Source organism: Mesoplodon bidens (genome assembly GCF_964165515.1).
Source record: "Mesoplodon bidens genome assembly, chromosome: 3".
Classification (NCBI taxonomy): Eukaryota; Metazoa; Chordata; class Mammalia; order Artiodactyla; family Ziphiidae; genus Mesoplodon; species Mesoplodon bidens.
This window is the reverse complement of record NC_138178.1, coordinates 152,317,927-152,338,874: the sequence shown is the minus strand read 5'-3', so window position 1 is coordinate 152,338,874 and position 20,948 is coordinate 152,317,927. Positions and strand designations below refer to the sequence as shown.

General features: G+C 52.0%; 1 protein-coding gene across 3 annotated transcripts in view; it reads right to left on the bottom strand.

The window, feature by feature from the left end:
• The window catches only part of ESRRB (estrogen related receptor beta), a gene marked incomplete at its 3' end in the record, with an annotated part of 107,409 nt that overhangs the window by 50,779 nt on the left and 35,682 nt on the right, over window positions 1-20,948 (bottom strand). For 2 of the 3 annotated variants that reach the window (XM_081227167.1, XM_081227168.1), the window contains exon 1: window positions 969-1,623. In XM_081227167.1, the coding sequence (XP_081083293.1) occupies window positions 969-1,581 (613 nt within the window). In that variant the 5' untranslated portion in view covers window positions 1,582-1,623. Of the gene's footprint in view, window positions 1-968; window positions 1,624-20,948 lie in introns of those variants that run through there. The other variant, XM_081227169.1, reaches the window with a different exon arrangement.

The following is a 20,948-nucleotide window of genomic DNA, read 5'->3' as shown; positions in this document are numbered from 1 at the left end:
GTGAAATAGGGGAGTGGCAGAAGGGAGGGCACCCTCGGACCGCCAGGCAGGACAGGGACAGGATTGGCACCCCTGGGTTTTCTCCAGTCTGGTTTGTAGTTTCTGTCCCCAGGGGTCGGCATCTGCTCATCTCAGGGACCTCCACAAGCAGGGCTTTTGGTCTATCCTAGCGTCAGGCTGGCACTTAGTAGGAGCTCACAGGTACTCGACAGAACGGACGGAACACATGAAGCAAGTGCTCCACCCATGACCTACTGTAGAAAGAATCTTGGCTAGCATGCCCAGCCATTCCTCTGTGCTGGGCCCTGCGCCATGACCTTCATAACAGCCCTGTGAGGGTGGACCCATTGTTATCCCCAATTTGGGCAGGGCTGACTTCATCAGAGTGAGTACCCACTGAGAGAGACAGCCACCTCATGGCCATTGGAACATGACTCAGCTGATATGCACATGCCCTCAAAGAGCGGCCCCACGGGGATGGGACAGGATGAGTAGTGAGGGGGAGATTTCCCTTGCTCTGTGGCCCTGACTGTTTCACGATGAAGAAAATAGTCACATTCCACTTGTGCAATTAAAAAAGATAAAACCAAAAGGAGAGACCCATTACAATTCAAGAGGTCTGGGGTTGCAGGGCAAATAGGGCTTTTTCTCCAAAAAATTAGCTTTTTAGGGACACTCATTTGACAGCGTTCCCCATCCTAGCGAGACAGACACCTGTGCTAAGTCATTTGTGTGGATTTTCTTTGGGTCTTCTGGGGCGCCCTATGGGGGTGCATGCCATTTCAACAAAAGCCTGGGACTTGGAACCCTCGTCCAGAATCCCAAAATGAGAAAACCTGGGAGACAGAGAAGGGAGCCTCTAGAACTTGGGCTCCAGTGGCTCCCAGACCCAAGCTGGCAGCTCGTGAGAATCACCCGGTTCCCTGCCGGGCCCGCACCCCGCCTGGGCCCACCCTGCTGCCACGCACCTTGGATGGTCCTCTTGAAGAAAGCCTTGCAGGCCTCGCAGGAGGCCACGCCGTAGTGGTAGCCGGAGGCGATGTCCCCGCACACGAGGCACAGGCGCTTGGGGATGGCGTTGAGCATGTACTCGCACTTGATGGCCGAGTCCTCCATGATGCCGCCGGCACAGTCCTCGTAGCCCTTGCGGCAGGGGGTGCCTCCCAGCCCGGCGCCCGCGAACATGGGCGGCGAGTCCAGACCGTTGGCGTGGGCGCCCAGGGCCAGGCCGAAGCCGCCGCTGGCGTCGGACGAGCCGCTGGGGCTGTGGTGGCTGAGGGCATCGATGCCCGAGGACGGGCTGGATGGCTCGGTCTTGATGAAGGAGCCGCAGCTGGAGACGAGGTGCCGGTCGTCTGCGGACATTCTGTTCAGCAGCCTGGGGACACAGAGCGCAGGAGTCAGCTCGGAGAGGGTGCGGTGGGTGTGACGCTGTCCCCAGGAATTAGCTTTGGGCTCCGGGCACCGGGTGGGCGGGGTGGCTGGGAGGGGCCCTACGTTAAGGCATTGGTGAGATAAAATGATGGCCGAGAAGGTCAATTGGGCTGAAAAACGGCACAGCCCAGAGCAAGTTTCTGGCATTACCCACCAGAACCTTCTGAGTCCTCAAAACAAAAACTACGTTTTGATTGATCAATAAACTTCAGATGAGGCCCCCCAGTCCTTTGCAAATTGCTGGTCTGAGGGTGACAAAAGTGGTAATAATTCAGGCAAAAAATTTGGCCAAACTTCCGGCACAACAATAATACATTTGAAAGTCCAGGGGTGCCAGCTTCTGGACCAGACACCCTCAGTACAATGACCTGATGACCCACTTCACCTGAGCCCCCGGGGGGCAGCATGTAAGCCCAAGCTTGGAGCTTCCCCCAGATGCCACCATCGCTGAGATTGGGACCAGAGGTGCCAAGTCACCTGGCCAGGGCAAGAGGCAGGGCTTGTGGCCAAGGCATCCGCCAAATTGGCTGCCCTCTGGGTTTTGCCTCTGGCCCAAGGCACATCTGGTGGGTGGCTCCCAGGGCCCCTCTTTCATTCCTCTTCATAGCCCCGATCAGGCTGGCCTCCCCCTCAAGAGACTGTGCCTCAATCATGCAGCATGAGGAGGCCTTCCAACCCCAACTCCGCGCATCCCCCAGCTGTTTCTTAACCTTAAACGTCAACCTCTAAGGCCCCTGCCTCACTGTAGAGTCAAGGGAGCATTAACAGGGAGGCAGGATCACGAGGAAGGGTCATAAGACATTTCCCAGAACGAAAACCCCTCCTCCCAGAACCATGCTGAGAGGATAAGAAGGCAGGCAAAGTGCGACCCTCACACATCCCAACTCCCAGGATGAGGGGCGGGGCTTCTCTCCCGCAGGAGCAAGAAGAGTGAAGGGCCGGGAAATGCATTCAGGAAAGCCCAGCTGCAGTCCATACTCAAGAGCTCTGGGCCAGCCAGGCCCTGGAGTCGGGAGGCTGGGTCAGGGTTCATCTGTCCATGTCCTGGCCTGGCTGGGTAGAGGTAAAGAGGAGGCCAAGGCGGATGCGTAAGGAGCAGGTGAAAGTTAAGAGGGAAGGGTCCTGCACAGGTTCGATCCCTGGTCCGGGAAGATCCCACATGCCGCGGAGCAACTAAGCCTGTGCGCCACAACTACTGAGCCTGTGTGCCACAAGTACTGAAGCCCACGCGGCTAGAGCCCGTGCTCCTCAACAAGAGAAGCCACCGCAATGAGAAGCCCGCACACCGCAACGAAGAGTAGCCCCCGCTCGCCACAACTAGAGAAAGCCCGCATGCAGCAGCGAAGACCCAACACAACCAAAAATAAATAAATAAATAAATAAAATGGATTCTTTAAAAAAAAAAAAAGAGAGAGGGAAGTGTCCTGGAGAACGAGAAGGGCTGGAGAGGGTGGCAGTACAGCCCCTATTCGTCAAAAGACGGCCCCAGTGGGGAGGGAGGGAGTGTCCCAGTGCTGGAGGGCCCACTGGGGAAGCAGCCACAGTCCAACGATGCTCAGAGGTAGCCCCTGTTTTCTGAGCAGATCACTGGGGAAAGGATTATTCACCATGTGGGGAAAGGCCTGTCTTATCACACCCACAAAGCCCACCCTCCCAACAAAACCTTGGCCACACACTTGCACCACCAAAAGCAATCTTATGATGGGGAGGGGCCTCCACTGTCCCTGGTCCCACCAGTGATTTCATAGTCAATACCCCTCCCAGGGCACTGTCCCATCCATCTACACTTGAACATGTCCGGAGGCAGGGAACACATTGCCCCGCAGACAGTTCTAATCAGAAGCTGGGAGCTGCTTCTGATAAAAAGATAAAAGATACCTACAAGGATCCTACTGTCAAGAAGTTTATTATCTACTGGAATGTAGTGTTTGAAGATAGAGGCTCCCAGTTCTGTTCTGTTCCAAACTGAATATTCCTGAGTCTTCTGAGACACCTCTCCTACTAGCCCCAAGTGTCCCTTACGTTGGCAGAGGGTACCACACTGAAAGTCTCCTCTGGTGTTTTTTTTTGTTCTGTTTTTTTACACCTCTGGCTGGTGCCATCATGTCCCCAGCCTCCAGGAGGCTACCTGCCACCCCTCCATCCACCAGAGGTTCCCTGGTGTGTTCTCAGGAAATGCCATTGGCCTGAGAAACACAAATGCACCTGTGGGTTAACTCCCCATGGTGCCTTGTGCTGGGTCTGCAGGGGGGGCGGACCAGGTGCTCTTATATTTGTAATCCTCTCCTACTGCTGCTTTAGGCTCTGCAGTGCCCAGGAACATCCCAGGCCCACCGTGACAAACACTGCAGGGCAAGGCAGCTCCCAGACCCAAGCCCCCCATCCCACTCCTCTCCCAGGCTTGTGAGCACCCCAGAGATTTCAGGAGATACACTTGATATAAGCAGTAATTATAGCAACTGCTATTTAGTGAGCATGTGTTATATGCCACCTGCTTCAGATCTGTCCCTTGGACGTATGAGAAGCTTGTGCCCTGAGAGACGCAGCTGGGGAGCCCTACAGCCATGCCTGGTGGACAGCAGGCCACAGTTTCCCCAGCTGTATTCCCCAGACTCACGGCTCAGCCAGCCCTGAAGGACACTCAGGGCAGGCAGTGGTTTCATACCCTAAGCCACAGGTCTCCCCTCCTGCCTCTCTCCTTATTGGTTCACAGCCTTCTTTAGTGGACTGGGCGGCCAAGACGCACCCTGTCCAGGCCGCTGCCCCCAGGCCCTGGTCAGAGACTCTAGGACTGAGAAGGAAGCAAACTTGACCCTGGCCTCAGCGTTGGCACAGAAATCCAGCTACTGGTTTAGTGCCTGAGCCCCGGCTGAGGAGGGTCTGATGATTCATCCCTGCAGGCGTCTCACTTCTGTGACCATTATATTGGCCCCTAGAATGTCTTTTCCAGGGTGAGTCAACAGGTACTTCGGGCACCTACCATATGCTAAGTGCTAGCCAGACAGCAGGACGTGACCAGCGCAGCCCATGATGTCAAGAAGCTCATCCTCTCACCGGAAGGACAGACACGAAAGAAACACACGTGTGCAGAGCGCCAGCAAGGCAGGGGCTGGGGTTGCGGAACATGACACGGACAGGGCTCCCTCCGCCCCCCCGCCATGCCCCTTTGGTCTGGCTTCATTCATTCACTCATTCATTCATATTTGCCTTCATTTTCCCTCCAGGAAACCTGCCCCCTCCCTCCACCCATCCTTGACCTCCTGGACATTGTTCCTTTATTCAAAAGCAAAATTTAAAGGAAGGACGGAGGGAAAGAAGTCCAAGAAGAGGGCAGAGAAGAAGTGGCCAGAGGGGCTGGAGGAGAAGAGAGAGAGTCGTGGACATGCAGTGAGGAGAGCCATCGAGAGGGAGGTGGCGGCACATCACGTGCAGCCACAAAGTCAGAGGAAGTCAGGAGTGCAATGTCCCCTGCAGTGAACAGTCAGGATGTGGCTGGTCAGAGCAGTATCACGCATGGGGGGATGGGAGCCTCAGGGCCAGGTCTGCAGGAGGCACTGAACAGCAGACAATCCTTTCAGGGAGTTTGGCCATGTCTGGCCGAGCCCTGGGCAGAGGAGGGAGTAGGGGTGGCGGCCTCCTTGCTCACCTGTAGGCAGCACCATCCACTTGAACTTAGGGGCGGTGGTGGCAGAGAAGGAATGTTTTTGTTGTTATTGTCCATAATTTATCAGCTTCTTTGATGAGGAGGGGGTGTGTCAAGAATGTAAGGAATTTAAGAAATTTAAAAATTACTTTCCAGTTTGCCCTGGGCAATCGTGACCCCACCTACTGACCCCGTATAATTACCCACCGCTCCCCATTGCTCCCCAGAGGAGGCAATGAATTCTATGGTGACTCCATGTTACATGCTAATGGTAAAGAGCAAATCAAGATGCAAAGATTGCAATTACAAAAGATTTTTCTCAAATTCCAGTCCAATCTTCATCAGTGTCAGCCAACGTGCTGGTTGAACAGGTAGCTTCCTGGACCCAACCTCACCCAAGTCATATTTTGGACATTCAGCCCTGCAGGAGGGGCCCAGAAATCTGCATTAAAAATTTTTTTTTTATTTTTAATTTATTTATTTTAGGCTGTGTTAGGTCTTCGTTGCTGTGCGCGGGCTTCTCATTGCGGTGGCTTCTCTTGTTGAGGAGCACGGGCTCTAGGCACGTGGGCTTCAGTAGTTGTGACTCACGGGCTCTAGAGCGCAGGCTCAGTAGATGTGGCGCATGGGCTTAGTTGCTCCGAGGCATGTGGGATCTTCCCGGACTAGGGCTTGAACCTGTGTCCCCTGCATTGGCAGGTGAATTCTTAACCACTGCGCCACCAGGGAAGGCCCTGCATTTTTGGTTTTGCTTATTGCTTTGCTTTCAGCACCCCAGCTGTGAATCTTAGGGGAGTCAAGTTTGAATCCTACGGGAATAACACATGCAGTCAGGGGACCTGGTGGGAGTTTGCAAGGTATCTGGATGCCCTGGAAGAGAAGAGAAACGAGCCAAAGCAGTAAGAGTGGGAGGGAGGGGTGGCTGTGCAGAGGGGAAGTTTGGAGGTGGCCTCCCTCACCCCCACGCGGCCTCTCCTCACTCTGTGAAATGGGAGGTGAGGTCAGGAGATCTAGCAAAAGGAAGAAAGTTTGCAACAGCAACCGTGGGAGGAGGAGAGAACACAAATCAGGGGCATAAAGCTTTACCAGGCCCCTTAACTCACTCTGCAGGGGCAGCAACACAGGGGAGCTTTGATCTGCGTTTCTCAACCCGGGCACTACTGACATTTGGGGCCAGTACTTCTTCACTGTGGGCCATCCTGTGCGCTGCGGGATGTTTAGCAGCATCCCTGCCCTTTACCCACTAGAAGCCAGTAGCAGCCCAGCCCCAGATATGACAACCCAAACCTTCTCCAGACACTGCCTGATGCTCCCCGGGGGGCAAAATCACCACCAGTTGAGAACCACTGACTTGGACGTTGGCGGGAAAGGGGTGGGCACACGGCCCGGGAGCTGAAGCGTGGGCACACGGTGTAGTTTGGGGCTAGAGTGATGTCACAAGGAGAGGAATTGGGAGAAAACGGAGCGCCCAAGAGCATGGGGGTTTCCAGGTGGGGGAGGCTAAGGTACGGCAGGAGAAAGGAGCAGGACAGCTGGAAGGATGGGAGATTGGGTCAGGGAAGATCTCGGAGGTGGAGCCTGGATGCCAAGGCCCAGGAGGATGTGGCCACGGGGTAGGTGGCTAGGATGGACAGCAGGGAGAGCACAGCCTAAGGCTGAAGGGGAGGTGGCTAACACTTGCACTCTGGGGAGGAGAGGGTCATGTCGAGTCCATCATCTGTGGTTGGCTGGGTCCCAGTTCCCAACTGGTCGATGACTATTGACTTTACGGGAGGGGACCGCTGCCCCATGTGAGCCGCCTTTGAAAGAGCAGTAGTCAGTGGTCGAAGCCCCTCGAGGCATCGTTTTCCCTCTGATCCATCTCGTCACAGGAGCACAGCCAGAGCTGCCCTGGCCTCAATGTCACCACCATCTGATTAATGTGGGACCCCTCCCCCACCTAGGCCTGCCCCTCTTAGCATCTAGTGTGGGACCCTTACCCCAGAGAGGCCTGACCTCCAGGGACGCCTGAGCTTACTGGGGACTCTCTGCCTCTGCTGGACATCACCTTGCTGGACAGTGAAGTGGGTTGAAGGTTTTCTGAATATAATAGAATCTTGGAAGTTCTGAAAGAAACCCAAACTCTTCAGCTATTTAGCCACGGACCTCTAGAGGAAGACAAACTCCAGGATATCAGCAAGAGACAGTCATAAATCTTTAGGTTGGAACAACTATACTGCAATAAAAAATTTTTTTAAATAGAAAGAAATAAAAATAACAATTTTTTAAAATAAAATAAAATAAAAATATGAGCTGGAATCCCAGGGATCTACCCCCCTCAAGGCTACCTACTGGTGGGCAGGCAGCAGAAGAGAAGCTTCTGGAGGAACAGAGGCTCCTGGAGGGAAGAGGGATGTGATGGCCTGATTAGCCTAGGGCCTGGCTTTTTGTCGTCTACTGAGTAGAGTCCACCCTACCACATGCCAGAAGCTGGATCGCATGCAGAGGGGCTGCCCTCACAGCCGCCTTTTGGCTCTGTGCTGGGGTTGCCCCTGTAACAGCAGAAACAAGCCACTGAGTCACTTAACGGTTAAGAGCCATCACTCTGACGTCAGATGAGCACTGCAGTTCACAGTAGCTGCTGACTTTGCATTAAACAGGTCACCCTCTCTGGGCCTCAGGGTTCTCATCTGTAAAATGGGCTCCACCACAGCACCTCCTTCCGAGGGTTGCTCTGGGCGAGCAGGGGCTAATGCAGGCAAAACGTTTAGAACGTGCTAGCGCCCAGCAAGCTCTCAGGGGACAGTGGCTGCTGTTGTGATTCTCCCAGGAAGCCCCTTCCAGAAAATCCAGCAGCTGGAGGCGGCCTGTGGTTAAACCCAGCAAAGCTCTTCCCTCAGCCAAGTATAATAATTCCACAAGGAACTTGCCATTTACCAGGAAAGAAAGTAGCAGTTTAGGTGAATGAAGAGGATAACTAAGCCTGAAATGGGAATCGACTCTACAGAAGAAAAATGGTTTCTGTACACTTGAGAAACTCTTATGTATATTTCCATGATTAATTCGCTAACCAGGGGCCACTGAGCTATTCATTAAAGCAGACCCTGAGACCCTCCAGCAAGGCTTTATTTGTTATCAATCAGCCCCTCAGGCACCTGAAAGTAACACAGCTAAACTTCCTTTAAAAATATCATTAGATAATGCACAATGGGTCTTTAATGGAGGTATAGGATGGGGAGGACCATGTGGCTAAATTGACAAGGTCCCAGTATTCCTGTTGGGACATGGATCCATGGGTACTTATAACACAGGAGGGAGGGAAGAGAGGAGGGAAGGGAGGGGGAAGGAAGGAGTGGGAATGGGAAGCCAGTGATGAAAAATATTATGAACCAAGGATTATGATTAATCCAATTCCATGCATCTGAGTCTATTCGTTATATATTTTTTCCTTAAACTCAGATACTTCTTTAATTCAATTTGACCTTCCCTCGGAGTGGTCTGAATCACCTGTTTTAATAAACAGTGTTTTTATCACTCCTTGTGAAATCCTGCAATGAGTATCTTTCATCAGTGGATCTATTTTTCTGGACAGACAGAGCACAGAGGGAGTCAGTGAATCATAAGTGCTCAGAGATTCTCCTGCCTGGCCTGGAGACTTTCAGATGAGGAGCTGAAGGCCCTAGAAGTCGTGACTCACTCAGAGACACTAGCTAGAGAGCCAGGCTGGCTGGAGGCTGGCGGCGGGCTGGCTGGGGGCTGGCTGGGGGTGTAGAGACACGGTGGGTAGGTGACCTGCGCAGGGGAGCGGGCTGACTCAGCCCACCTGCTACCCTCCATCACCACGTCACTACCGCAGCACCGGTCCTGTGCTGGTTCGATTTTGTCTGGTCTCCTCAGGAATACTTTCCTCATATTTTCTTTCTGTCTCTCCCCTCAGGGGACCCTCTGGGACTTAAGACTACAAAATAACCTGATAGCAAACTGGCTTCAGTGAGAGCTGCCTCCCCCTGTACGCCAGAACTCAGGCAAAAACCTGTAATTAAGCATCTTGTCGTTAGAAAGATTAGTCAAAACCAGGTTGATCCCAGACAACTGATTGAAATCTCTTTCCATACAAATTACGGCATGGAAAATAATGATGGGTAATTAGCGCCTTTCAATCGGGGCTTTTTATCCATGACGTCCCAGGCTGCATCCATCATCATGAGAAGTGAGAGGCTCGCCAAAGCAGGAGGGGACCACTGGAAGCGAAGTGGCTGCCACTGGACAGCTGGGAGGGCCCAGTCCCCCGGCAAAGCTCAGGCCCACAATGGGCAGCCTCTGCTGGCTCATTCTGTGGCTGTGTGTGGATTAGAAAGAGGGGCCCCCTCTGGGGAGACCAATTCGAAATTTCAGCCCTCACCTCGGTCCTCTCAAGGGAGTGTCCTCATGCAGGAGCCAAAGGTACTTGACAGCTCTTACTTTAGCCCATATGGCCAACTCTAGCCTCTGACACCACAAAGGGGTGTGTCTGGAGGAAGGACAGCTCACAACTTCAGAAGATGCCCCCAAACTCACCTCTAGTGATCTTCCTTTCAATAGCTCTTGGAGATCTGACATCTGTGCGTTTATCTTAACTTGACTTGAATCTGTTTTTGTTTTTGTTTTTTATTATCTATTTATTTATTTATTTTATTTATTTTTAGCTGCATCGGGTCTTCCCTGTGGTACACAGGTTTCTCTCTAGTTGTGGCATGCGGGTTTTCTCTTCTCTAGTGGAGGCGCACGGGCTCAGTAGTTGTGGTGTGTGGGCCCAGGTGCCCTGGGGCATGTGGGATCTTAGCTCCCTGACCAGGGATTGAACCCGCATCCCCTGCACTGTAAGGTGGATTCTCCACCACTGGACCACCAGGGAAGTCCCTTGAATCTGTTTTATTTTTACCCCATATCAAGCAGTGATACAGCATAAACATCCCACCTACTGTCACTGAACAAATTCGGCAGTTTCCAGATGGCATCTAGTCTTGGAGGAGCTGAGATGCTGGGCCGTAGAGCTGAGTGGTTGGAGCTGGACTGCCTGAGTCCGAATTCCAGTTCTGTCTCTTACAAGTTATTTAACCTTTCTGAGCCTCAGTTTCCTCATCTGTACAATAGGGATGATAATTATTGTATTCATCTTATAGGGTGGTCTTGAGGGTTAGCAAGTTAATACAGAAGAGAGCTTAGAACTGTGCCTGGCAAAAGTGCTCAATAAATACATGTTAGCAGTTGTTACTAGCACCCTTTTTGGTAATGAGGAGATGGCTTCCATTCAGTCTCTAAAAAGTTCATTCCCACAGCGAGCAAGACTGTCTTGCTCCCTCTCTCCTTCCCATCATTCATCCATCCGTGCATCCGTCCATCCACCATTTAATCATGCATTTGTGTGCCTCTCTGCATGCTGGAACTTCCACTGAGGAAGTCCCTTTTCAGACAAAGGGGTTCCTTATTCAGGCACTACTAGAACCAACTACTAGAACTAACTAGCCTCTCTTCTAGGAGCTGACAACCGACTCCAGCCTCCTTTCTCTCTTATTCCTGTGTGCATGCCAAGCTCCCACAGGAATCGCCACATTCGCATGCATCTCCACCTGCTACCCAGCAGAGTCACCCAGGGCTGTGCAACTGACCCAGGCTGGGCAGTGAGTCTCTCCCGTGAGACCTTGGTGTCACGGCTGCCTCTCCAGGGACAGAGGCAGTAAGACGGACAGCTCAAGTGTGAGCGAGGTCATACTTCACACCAACGTGCAGCGAGAAAGAAGAATACGGAAGCTGGCAGCAGAGAAGGGTGCCAGCCAGGGGCAGGGGCCCGGGAGCCTTAGTTGGCAGCTGCTCGGCAGCATGGCAGCACCTCTGCTCAGGTGAGCGACGAGGCCTGACTCCCCGGTGTGGCAGCTCACACCAGGGGGTTCTGACAGCTAACCAACTGACACGCCGTCTCATTCGTTCATCCACTCGCGCCTTCCCTCCCTCATTCATCCCATTACTATTCCTTGAGTACCCACGGTGTGCCAGATACCGTTCTTGCCCTGGGGATGGTTGGTGCCCAAGGTGGACATGCTCCTGTCCTCAAGGAGTGACAACACCATATTTCATTGACTCTAAACTACATCCTTTTTTTCACTTTTTAACATCTTGGCAATCAGAATGCATCTTGAGTGGATGGCTTGCCATAGTTTAATTTAATCAGTGGTTCCAAAAATAATGGTGTCTATGATGTCATAGATTCAATGAAATATGATAAAAGTAGAGCTGAGACTGCCACGAGGTCATCAAAAGCAGTTTCATGTTCTTTCTAGACCCAGGAAGACCACATTTCCCAGTCTCCCTTGCAGTTAGCTGTGCGCAGCAACTGGGTCCTGACCAATGGAATGTGGACAAAAGGATGTAAGGCCCTCGTCCCTCTGGCCCATAAGGATCTCCCATGGCACTCCCCGCCCCCAATTCCTGCCTCTCTCTGTCCTCCCCCATCTGCCGGCCACACAAGATCCATGCAGAGGCTCCAGAAAGGGCCTCCAAGGCCCTGGGGGATGGCAGAGCCACAAGTTGGAAGGAGCCTGGGCCCATGAAAAACCTCATGAAAGGTGATCTGCCAAGTACCTTCACCAAAATGTTATGTGAGCAAGATGTAACCTGTCATGCTAAGCCACTGAAAAACTGAGGTTGTATGCAACAATAGCTAGTGTGACCCACCCTAACTCATACAATAAGTAAACAACCAAATAGTATAAATTCAGTTAGTGATGAGCGCTATGCAGAATGAGCAGGGCCGGGGACAGATGGCAGAGTGGAGGAGTGTCCAGACACAGTGGCCAGAGAAGGCTTCTCTGAAGGGATGACATTTAAGCAGAAGCCCGAGGAAAAACAGATAAGGAGGCGTGCAGGGAGAGCTCCGGGTTGAAGGAATAGCAGAGAGACAGGGAGAGGTAGGCGGGCAGGGCCCTCTCCCAGCCAGGGGCACTCGGACCAGGCCAGGACCTCAAAGGGCTCCTGGTCTGTCCCATAGGCTGCCTGCCTTTGCTAAAGACCCCAGTGATAAGGAGATCACTAGTTCAGGCAGCAGCTGTTTCCATCTTTGGACAACTTAGATTTTTTTTTTTTTTTAAGTTCTTTGTCAGGAGCCAAAATATTTCTTCTTTCTGGAGCTTTCAGTTATAGTTTATACAGCTCTCTCCCTCAGGACCTACAGAACAAGTCTAACCCCCTACTTCCATCTGACAGCCCTCTAGATTGCTGAAGGCAGCTTCCTGCTCCCTGCTGAGCCCCGTCCTCACCAGGAGCACATCTCTTGGACCTAGAATCACTCCTCCACACATTTTGCCCTCCTCTGAGAATAGTCCATCTGCTCTGTTCACTCCTCACAGAAAGGAGCATCAGAATACAGCACAGCCTTCCAGGTGAGTTCTGACCAGTGCAGAGCAGTTCTGACACCTCTCTCGTCCTAGATACTATACTTCCGTTTTTTTTTTTTTCCTCTAAAGCTAGGTTTGTTTTAAAAAAAAATTTTTTTTTTGATACTATACTTGTGTTGATGCAACCCTAGATGGAATTAGCGTTTAAGGCCCTTGGCTCACACAGCTGACTTCCCCTCTGTTCCTTATGCGATCACACACCTGAGTCTCTTGCATGTGTGCTGTTCCTGGGTGTCGCCGCCCCCTTCTTATGTGCGTTCCCGCAGGGCAGTGTGCAGACCCAGTGAGAGGGACCACACTTCTATATGTCACCTGGTCACAGCAGTGGCCCTTTCCATGTGGCCTTATGCACAGCAGGGATGACACAGGAAGCTTGGGGCTCCCAGAATCCCTTTCTCTTCCTGACCCTGTTTTTCAGTCTTTGTGCCAATGGGCAGCCTGGGCAGATGACAAAGATACATCTTAACTCGGGTGAACAGGTGGGGACCTGACACTGCAGCCAACTGGGAACCTGCTTCTGAGCTCCATAATGGTGACGACAGAGGGCTCACTCTGCGCTGGGCACGGAACTATACGCACGAGGTCAGCGATTCCTTTCAACAACCTGTCGTCATTTTGCAGATGAAGAAACAGGCCAGAGGGGCTAAATATCTTGGCAGGGGTCTCACTGCCCGAAAGTGCTGGAGTGAATTACAAAGCAAAGGGGAGTAAGTCACAACACTCCTTTGCTCCAAACAGCCAGGGACTTCCCATCACACCCCCAGGAAAGCAGGAGTCCTTTCCACAGCTGCCCACTCCCCCACGGGGTCACTCCGGGCCGGCCACACCGGCCTCCTGGCTGTTTCTGGACTAGACCGCATGCTTCCACCTCGGGGCCTCTGCTTTCTTCTCTGTTACTCTCCACTGTCTAGGACGCTACCGGACACAACAGATGCTCAGAAAATATTTGTTGAGTGAACAAATGAAGCAGGAGGTCTGAGATTTGGGTAGGATACGAGTCCCCAAGGCCTGCCCCCCTCAGGCTGTGACAGTCACAGTACTGAGCCACAAGATAGGGCCAGAGTCAAGGCAAGGGAGTCAGCCAGCACCTCAAGAGCAGAGGCCCAGCCAGCAGTCCCACTGAAACTTGCCCCCAGTTCCCATCAAATTCCACTAATCCTGGTGGAAAAGGCTTTGCTTATGATGTATGGATTTTTCTTACTTTTATTTATTTCTTTCTTTAAGCACCCAAATGCCTGTAATGTGTTTGGAAGTAACTTAGAGAAGCTAGCGTCTCAGACCCACTTATCAAGAGATCTAGTTTTGAAATGTTAAAGAAGATATTTTAACGCAAAGGGCAATGTACCTAATGAAAACCTGTGGGAAGTGAGGCTGGAAAAAGCTTGCCTTGACTTCGGAGCCAGGACCCCGACTCTGTATAAGTGAAAAAAAGCCACTGCCTCTCCCTGCCCTCTAGAGGGGACAGAACCAGGCCCAGGCACAAGGGTTCTGGGCCCAGATCACCTGGGTTCGAAGCCTGGCTTTGTCACCTACAGGCTGTACCACCAGTTGCTTTACCTCTCCATGCCTCAGTTCCTTCATCTGCAAAATGGGTAATATAAAGATACCTACCTCAAGAGAAGTGTTCTGAGGATTAAATGACAAATAAATGGGAAGCACTGACACCAGCACCTGCACATAGTAAGTGCTCAATAAACTTGAGCTGTTACTATGATTCCTCAGGTCTCTGGGATGCAGGTCCTTCCAGCCATGGCAGGTATGGTCTGACAATTTGGCACTCAGTCGTCTCCTCTATAAACTGGATATAAGAAGAAAATGAGGAAAGGGGGAAGCAGTGGTGGGTCACTCCCAGGCTCCTTGGCTCTCCTTAATCTAGACCTTTGGGAGTGAGGGGCTGGATTCACCAGGCTTGCCCTTGGAAATGCTGTCTGTCACTTATCACGCGGACTTCTCCAGATGGGGCATTTTGACTATTGATCTGATAAATAAACAGCCTGCTGGCTCGATCAAAATGTTATTTTGCATTCCAATTACTGCTCACTAATGCAACCTTCATCCCGCCAAGATGCTGCTGGCAATGACACCAGTCCTGCCACTGGCTTGAGAGGTGGAGCCACCCCCTGCCAGTACTAAGCAAGGATTAGGGCCCTTCTCCCTGGGAAGTCAAAGCCTGGGTGGGGGAGACAGCTGCTCCAGGAAGGGGAGACAGGAGGATGACAGGAAATTGTCCTTTTCCTTCAGGAGGGGAGCACTGGAGGGGCAGGGGCTGCTGTCATTCCGGCCAGGAAAGGCCCTTGGGGCTGCAGGTATGCCAGACTGGGCTACCCCTGGGGACCTCAGGGTCAGGGCTCAGTGCCTCCACCGCATTGTTGAGAGGCCTTGGACAAGTCACTATACTCCCTGCATCTCAGGTACTGCACTGGTAAACTGGATCCAAGAAAAACCACCCTACTTTCCTGGGTGGTTGTAAAGACTCAGTAAGAAAATCGACCTGGAAGCCCTTTAAAGGAAAAAAAAAAAATTAATGCTGCTGTATTATTTAACGCAGTAATTATACTAAATTTCCTATCTCGTTTAGCAGGCATTTACTATGTGTGAAGTGTTTTGCACATACAAGCTTATTTAATCCTCCCAATAATTCTGGATTTTTAGTCCTGTGTTATGGATGGGAAAATCTGTGGGGGCACCGATGGTGAGCCTCATGGGCCACACAGCTTCTATGGTTCATTGAAGGTTGAATGTTCATCCAACCTGACACCCACGGTGAGGGCTTCAGCCACTCTGCCCAACCTGCCCCCTTCCAAAGATCAAGGACTGTCTCTGGAGAAGTGTGATGACTCCAAACAGTTACTTTTTCCCTTTCTGGGCCTGTCTGGTCTTTAAAGGTGGCAGAAGAGAAATCCTTTCCTCCTCCTAGTGGGTCTGGCTGGGAAGAGGGGCAGAGGCTACTGACAGCCAGAAAGAAGACAGCAGGTGTCACAGACCCAATGTGTATGTCCTCAGCCCAACATTCATATGTGGAAAACTAACCTCCATTGTGATGGTATTAGGGGGGCCTGTGGGAGGTGACTGGGTTATAAGGGAGGAGCCCTCATAAGTGGGATCAGTGCCCCTATAAGAGAGACCACAAGGGCTTCCCTGCTGGCGCAGTGGTTGAGAGTCCGCCTGCCGATGCAGGAGACACGGGTTCGTGCCCCGGTCCGGGAAGATCCCACATGCCGCGGAGTGGCTGGGCCCGTGAGCCATGGCCACTGAGCCTGCGCGTCCGGAGCCTGTGCTCCACAACGGGAGAGGCCACAGCAGTGAGAGGCCAGCGTACCGCAAAAAAAAAAAAAGAGAGCGCGAGACCACAGAGAGCTCCCTCCCCTCCCCCTGCACCACGTGAGGACAGAGGGAAAAGACAGCTCTCTATGAACCAGGAAGTGGCCCCTCACCAGACACCGAATCTGCCAGCACCTTGATCTTGGACTTGCCAGCCTCCAGAGCTGTAAGACATAAATTTCTGTTGTTCATAAGCCACCCAGTCTACGGTATTTTGTTATTGAATCACAAACGGACTAAGACAGCAGGTCTGAGCAGAAACTCTTCTCTGATCACCCAGGTATGGTGACCCATGTCCCACGGCCAACCACCAGGGCCAAGAGGAGGAGGGAGCGGGCGAACACTCAGCCCGCTCTGTGAGACACTAAGCTTTGCAGAGATCTGAAAACCTGGGCAACACCTTGGTGACGGGGGACACGCAGAGGAGATATCACTTAGAACCAGAAGAATTGCCAGGGCCACGAGAACCAGAAGAATTGCCAGGGCCACGTCATCCTTGTGCAGAGCTGTGCCCGTAAGCCCCGAATGTAGAAAGTTCAAAGACGATGGAATGGGAACCTCAAATATCAAGGGAATAGCAGCCACAGGCCCCAGAGGTCCTTTTAGAAAGGACTGCCCACCCCTCCACCCTCTGTGTGCCTTGGTGGAAAAGAGGGTAAATTTTGGCTGTCAGGCTTAAATGCCAAAATTGCTTTGTTCTTTGTCCTCATAGTGTGTGTGTACACACACACACACACACACACACACACACACATATACCCTCCAGCTCCCTTTTCAAGGGTGGAATTGCCATTTTGTAGTTTACATTTCAGGTTTTTAAAGAAATAATCAACAGCACAAGGGTCTTTTATTATGCCAGGTAGAAAGAGCCCAGTGACTAATAAGGCTTCTGCCCCAGCTCCAAGGCTGTGTGTTCTTGAGACAGCCACTTGCCCTGTCTGATCTCAGTCACTCCATTTCCCTTTCTGCAAAATGGAGACAGCCTAGCCATCTGCAGGAGAGGCCTGAAGACACATGACACAGGAGGTAGCACAGTGGGCCCTCTGGGGGGAAGCTGGAGCCACTGGCCCCAAGATTTCCCTGGGAAGCAGGCCCCAGTCACAAGCTTTTGGCTCATCCCAGTTTCACAGGTAATTCAAGGGTTAAAAATGAAATCACTTAAAGAAAAAAAAAAAAAAAACCCACATTACAAAATGAAAACACTCCCTGTACTACAAGGCCTGGGATCAATATGACATGTATAGACTGGGAATCCACAGCTCTCCAGTCTCTTGCCCTGATGTGTCCAACTAGCCAAATGCCAGTCCACCTGCCCCATAGGACAGGACCCCTCCTCTAGCCCCCGATCAGCAGACCAGGGCTTCTGCACCGACATCCACCCCAGAGCTGCCTGCCCCACCCACAGGCCAGCTCAGGCCAGGCTAACACTGGGAGGAGCGCCAAATGTGGGCTCTCCCAGTCCAAGTACAAGTCTCAGCTCTGCCCCCTCCTTCCTCCATGACCTTCGGCCGTTTCTTAACGGTCTTGAGCCTCAGTTTCTTCACCTTTAAAACAGGGCTAGGGGGCTTCCCTGGTGGCGCAGTGGTTGAGAGTCCGCCTGCCGATGCAGGGGACACGGGTTCGTGCCCCGGTCCGGGAAGATCCCACATGCTGTGGAGCGGCTGGGCCCATGAGCCATGGCCGCGGAGCCTGTGCGTCTGGAGCCTGTGCTCCGCAACGGGAGAGGCCACAACAGTGAGAGGCCCTCGTACCGCAAAAAAAAAAAAAAAAAAAAAAAAAACAGGGCTAGGGACTTCCCTGGTGGCGCACTCGTTGAGAGTCCTCCTGCCGATGCAGGGGACACGGGTTCGTGCCCCCGTCCAGGAAGATCCCACATGCCACGGAGTGGCTGGGCCCGTGAGCCATGGCCGCTGAGCCTGCGCGTCCGGAGCCTGTGCTCCGCAACGGGAGAGGCCACAAACGTGAGAGGCCCGTGTACCGCGGAAAAAAAAAAAAAAAAAAAAACAGGGCTAGGGGCTTCCCTGGTGGCGCAGTGGTTAAGAATCCGCCTGCTAATGCAGGGGAATGGGTTCGAGCCCTGGTCTGGGAAGATCCCACATGCCGCGGAGCAACTAAGCCTGTGCGCCACAACTACTGAGCCTGTGCTCTAGAGCCTGCATGCCACAACTACTGAAGCCTGCGTGCCTAGAGCCCGTGCTCTGCAACAAGAGAAGCCACCGCAACGAGAAGCCTGCGCACCGCAACGAAGACCCAACACAGACAAATAAATAAATAAATAATTTAAAAATAAATAAATAAAATAAAACAGGGTTAAACCCATCTTGCTACCTCATGGAGTTACTGTGGGAATCAAGTCAGGATCTTATTTTCAAAAGCTTTGCAAAGTGTCAGCTTCCTACGAAGTTGTCACACCTTCCCCGCAAGCCTCTTCGCTCTGGCATTTCACAACCCTGGCTCCTGGAGAGGAAGTGAACAAGGTCTTCAGGGCAATCAGTCCCAGCAGGTGTCCATCGAAATGAAAAGGAAAATGAAACCTGAATTTCTGAGCACTTAAGCAACGATCCAGTGAACCCTCACCAGGTCCCAGCGGGAGGCAACTCACGCCCACTGTAAGGGGGGAGGAACGGAGGATAGAAGGGTTCCTCAGTCAATGTCGCCTCGTGGGTCGGGGGCACAGCCAGGATTTGAACCCAGGCCCTTCCAACTCCTGCATTCCGAGCTTGACCTCAGCATTTCACAGCCTCTCAACAACACGATTTCAGATAGAAATCGAAAGTTTAAAAATGCAAAAGCAAAATACCTAGCCAGCAAGCTTCAAAGCTGTCAAGGTCATGAAAACGAAGAAAAGTCAGAGAAGCTGTCACAGACCAGAGGATATTAAGGAGACATGACAGTTGGATGCAGGGTGGGGTGGTGAGCTGGGTCCTGGAAGAGAAAAGGGGGAAATGAGTGAAATCTGAACAAAGTTCACTGTTGAGTTCATAGTAGTGTCCCCATGTCATTTTCATCATTGTGACAAATGTACCATGATAACGTTGTAAGAAGTTAGTGACAGGGAAAGCTGGACAGGGGTATTCAGGAACTGGCTACACTATCTTTGCAATTGTTCTGCAAAAGCAAAACTATTCTAATAAAAAGTTTTTTAAAAAACTGGAAAAAAAATGGGGACTTCCCTGGTGGCGCAGTGGTTAAGAATCCGCCTGCCAATGCAGGGGACACGTGTTCGAGCCCTGGTCCGGGAAGATCCCACATGCTACGGAGCAACTAAGCCCGTGTGCTACAGCTACTGAGCTGGCACTCTAGAACCCGCGAGGCACAACTACTGAAGCTTGCACACCTGGAGCCTGTGCTCCGCAACAAGAGATGCCACTGTAATGAGAAGCCTGCGCACCGCCACGAAGAGTAGCCCCCGCTCGCCGCAGCTAGAGAAAGCCTGTGTGCAGCAACCAAGACCCAACACAGCCAAAAATAAATAAATAAATAAATAAATATTTTTAAAAACTGGAAAAAATGTAAAAGCTCCAACTTTGCCTCTTGAAGAGGTGAAGAGCCACGCGTGCTGACTGTCCTTAGGTGGCATCTACCTCCCCATCGTCCACTGCTCCTTCAGGGCCAGAGGCCTCCGGACAAGCCTTACTCTTCCTTCGTTCTGCTCCTTTGCACTCACATACCCGCTGGCTGCAGTGCCTTCCCCTCTCTCCACCACAAGTCACAGCCTGGCCGTACTGGTCTAGTCACACAAATGATCAAACACCAAACCATTCACCTCAATGCCTACTGCTTTAGACTAAGAAAGTTCACCAGAAGCCAAAGGCCATATGCTTGAAATGCAACCTGTAGTGTCCACTTCAAACACACACGCGTGCACACACACACACAATGCACACACACTGCCCCACTGGAAACCACCTCAGTGTTGGTAAATAATGTCACATCCACTGGGTTGACTTTTGCAACAACAGGAATTGGAAGACAATGGCAAAACCTGTTGGGAATAAAACCCAGCCCCTACCAAGGTCTACAAAGCCCTGCATGCCTTAGCCCTGGCTGCCTTTCCAACTTCACCTTCCACCCTTCTCCCCATGTTGCAGCCATCCTGGCCTACTTTCTCGTCCCCAAACACGCCAAGGGCATCACCACCTCAGGGCCTTTGCACTGGAGAGATGTATATATTCACAACATAAAAAGGGTATGCGTGGAAGATAATGTACAAAACATGAGAAGAGAAGTGATATTTGGGGAAATTCGCTGGACATTTTTAAACCCTTTCTCAAACTACTGGACACTGTACACGGTAGAAAACTATATAAAGAGGACATGCTTTCATATTGTTCGCACCTCGTTTACTTGCTGTGGGGCTTTAGGCAAGCCATTTAGCCCCGCCAAGCTTCAAGTGTCCCGTCTGTAAAACTGCTATTGCATTCCCCTAGTCACAGGTTTGCTGTGAGGATTACAGAGGAAATGAGAAGAAAGGGCTTAAGCACAGTACTTGGCACAGAGGGGTGACCTCCATAAAGGTCACTGCCCCCCATCACAGTCTGTTTTGTTTTGCTTTGCACCGAGGTCACCCCCTCTACCGCTTTCCAGAGTTAGGGACTCCCCTCAAAACCCTGTTGAACTTAGAACACAGGTAAGTAATAAATGCTGGAATCTGCTGCTTGTCAGGCTATCCCCACCCCAGCTCCTGGAAGGCAGGGCCCTGGTCTCACTCACATCTGGATCCCACAACACCTGGCTGAGTGCTGGGCACAGGGTCTCAGTGATGCTGAATGAATGAATGATTCACAGACCAAGGCGGGAGCGGGGGGCAGGGGCGGGGGACGGTGGTACTTAGATGTAGAGTTTTTATAGAATTTTTGGGCAGGAAGGGATCAGAAGGCTCACTGAGTTCAATCCCCTTTTTACAGAGGAAGAAACTCAGGCTCAGAGAGGGTAAGGAACTCACCGCAGGTCACTCAGCCAGGTAGGGTCAGGTGCCTGGCTCCCAGCCCACCAAGCCATGCTACTGCGTCCCTAGGGCAGGAGCCCTGGACCCCAACAATCAGCCCAGGTCCTCTCTGGGCAAAGGTACAGGCTGGGGGAGGAGAGGGTTACAGAGTATCTCCTTCCAATCAGTGATTGTGCTAATCAATCAACTCAAT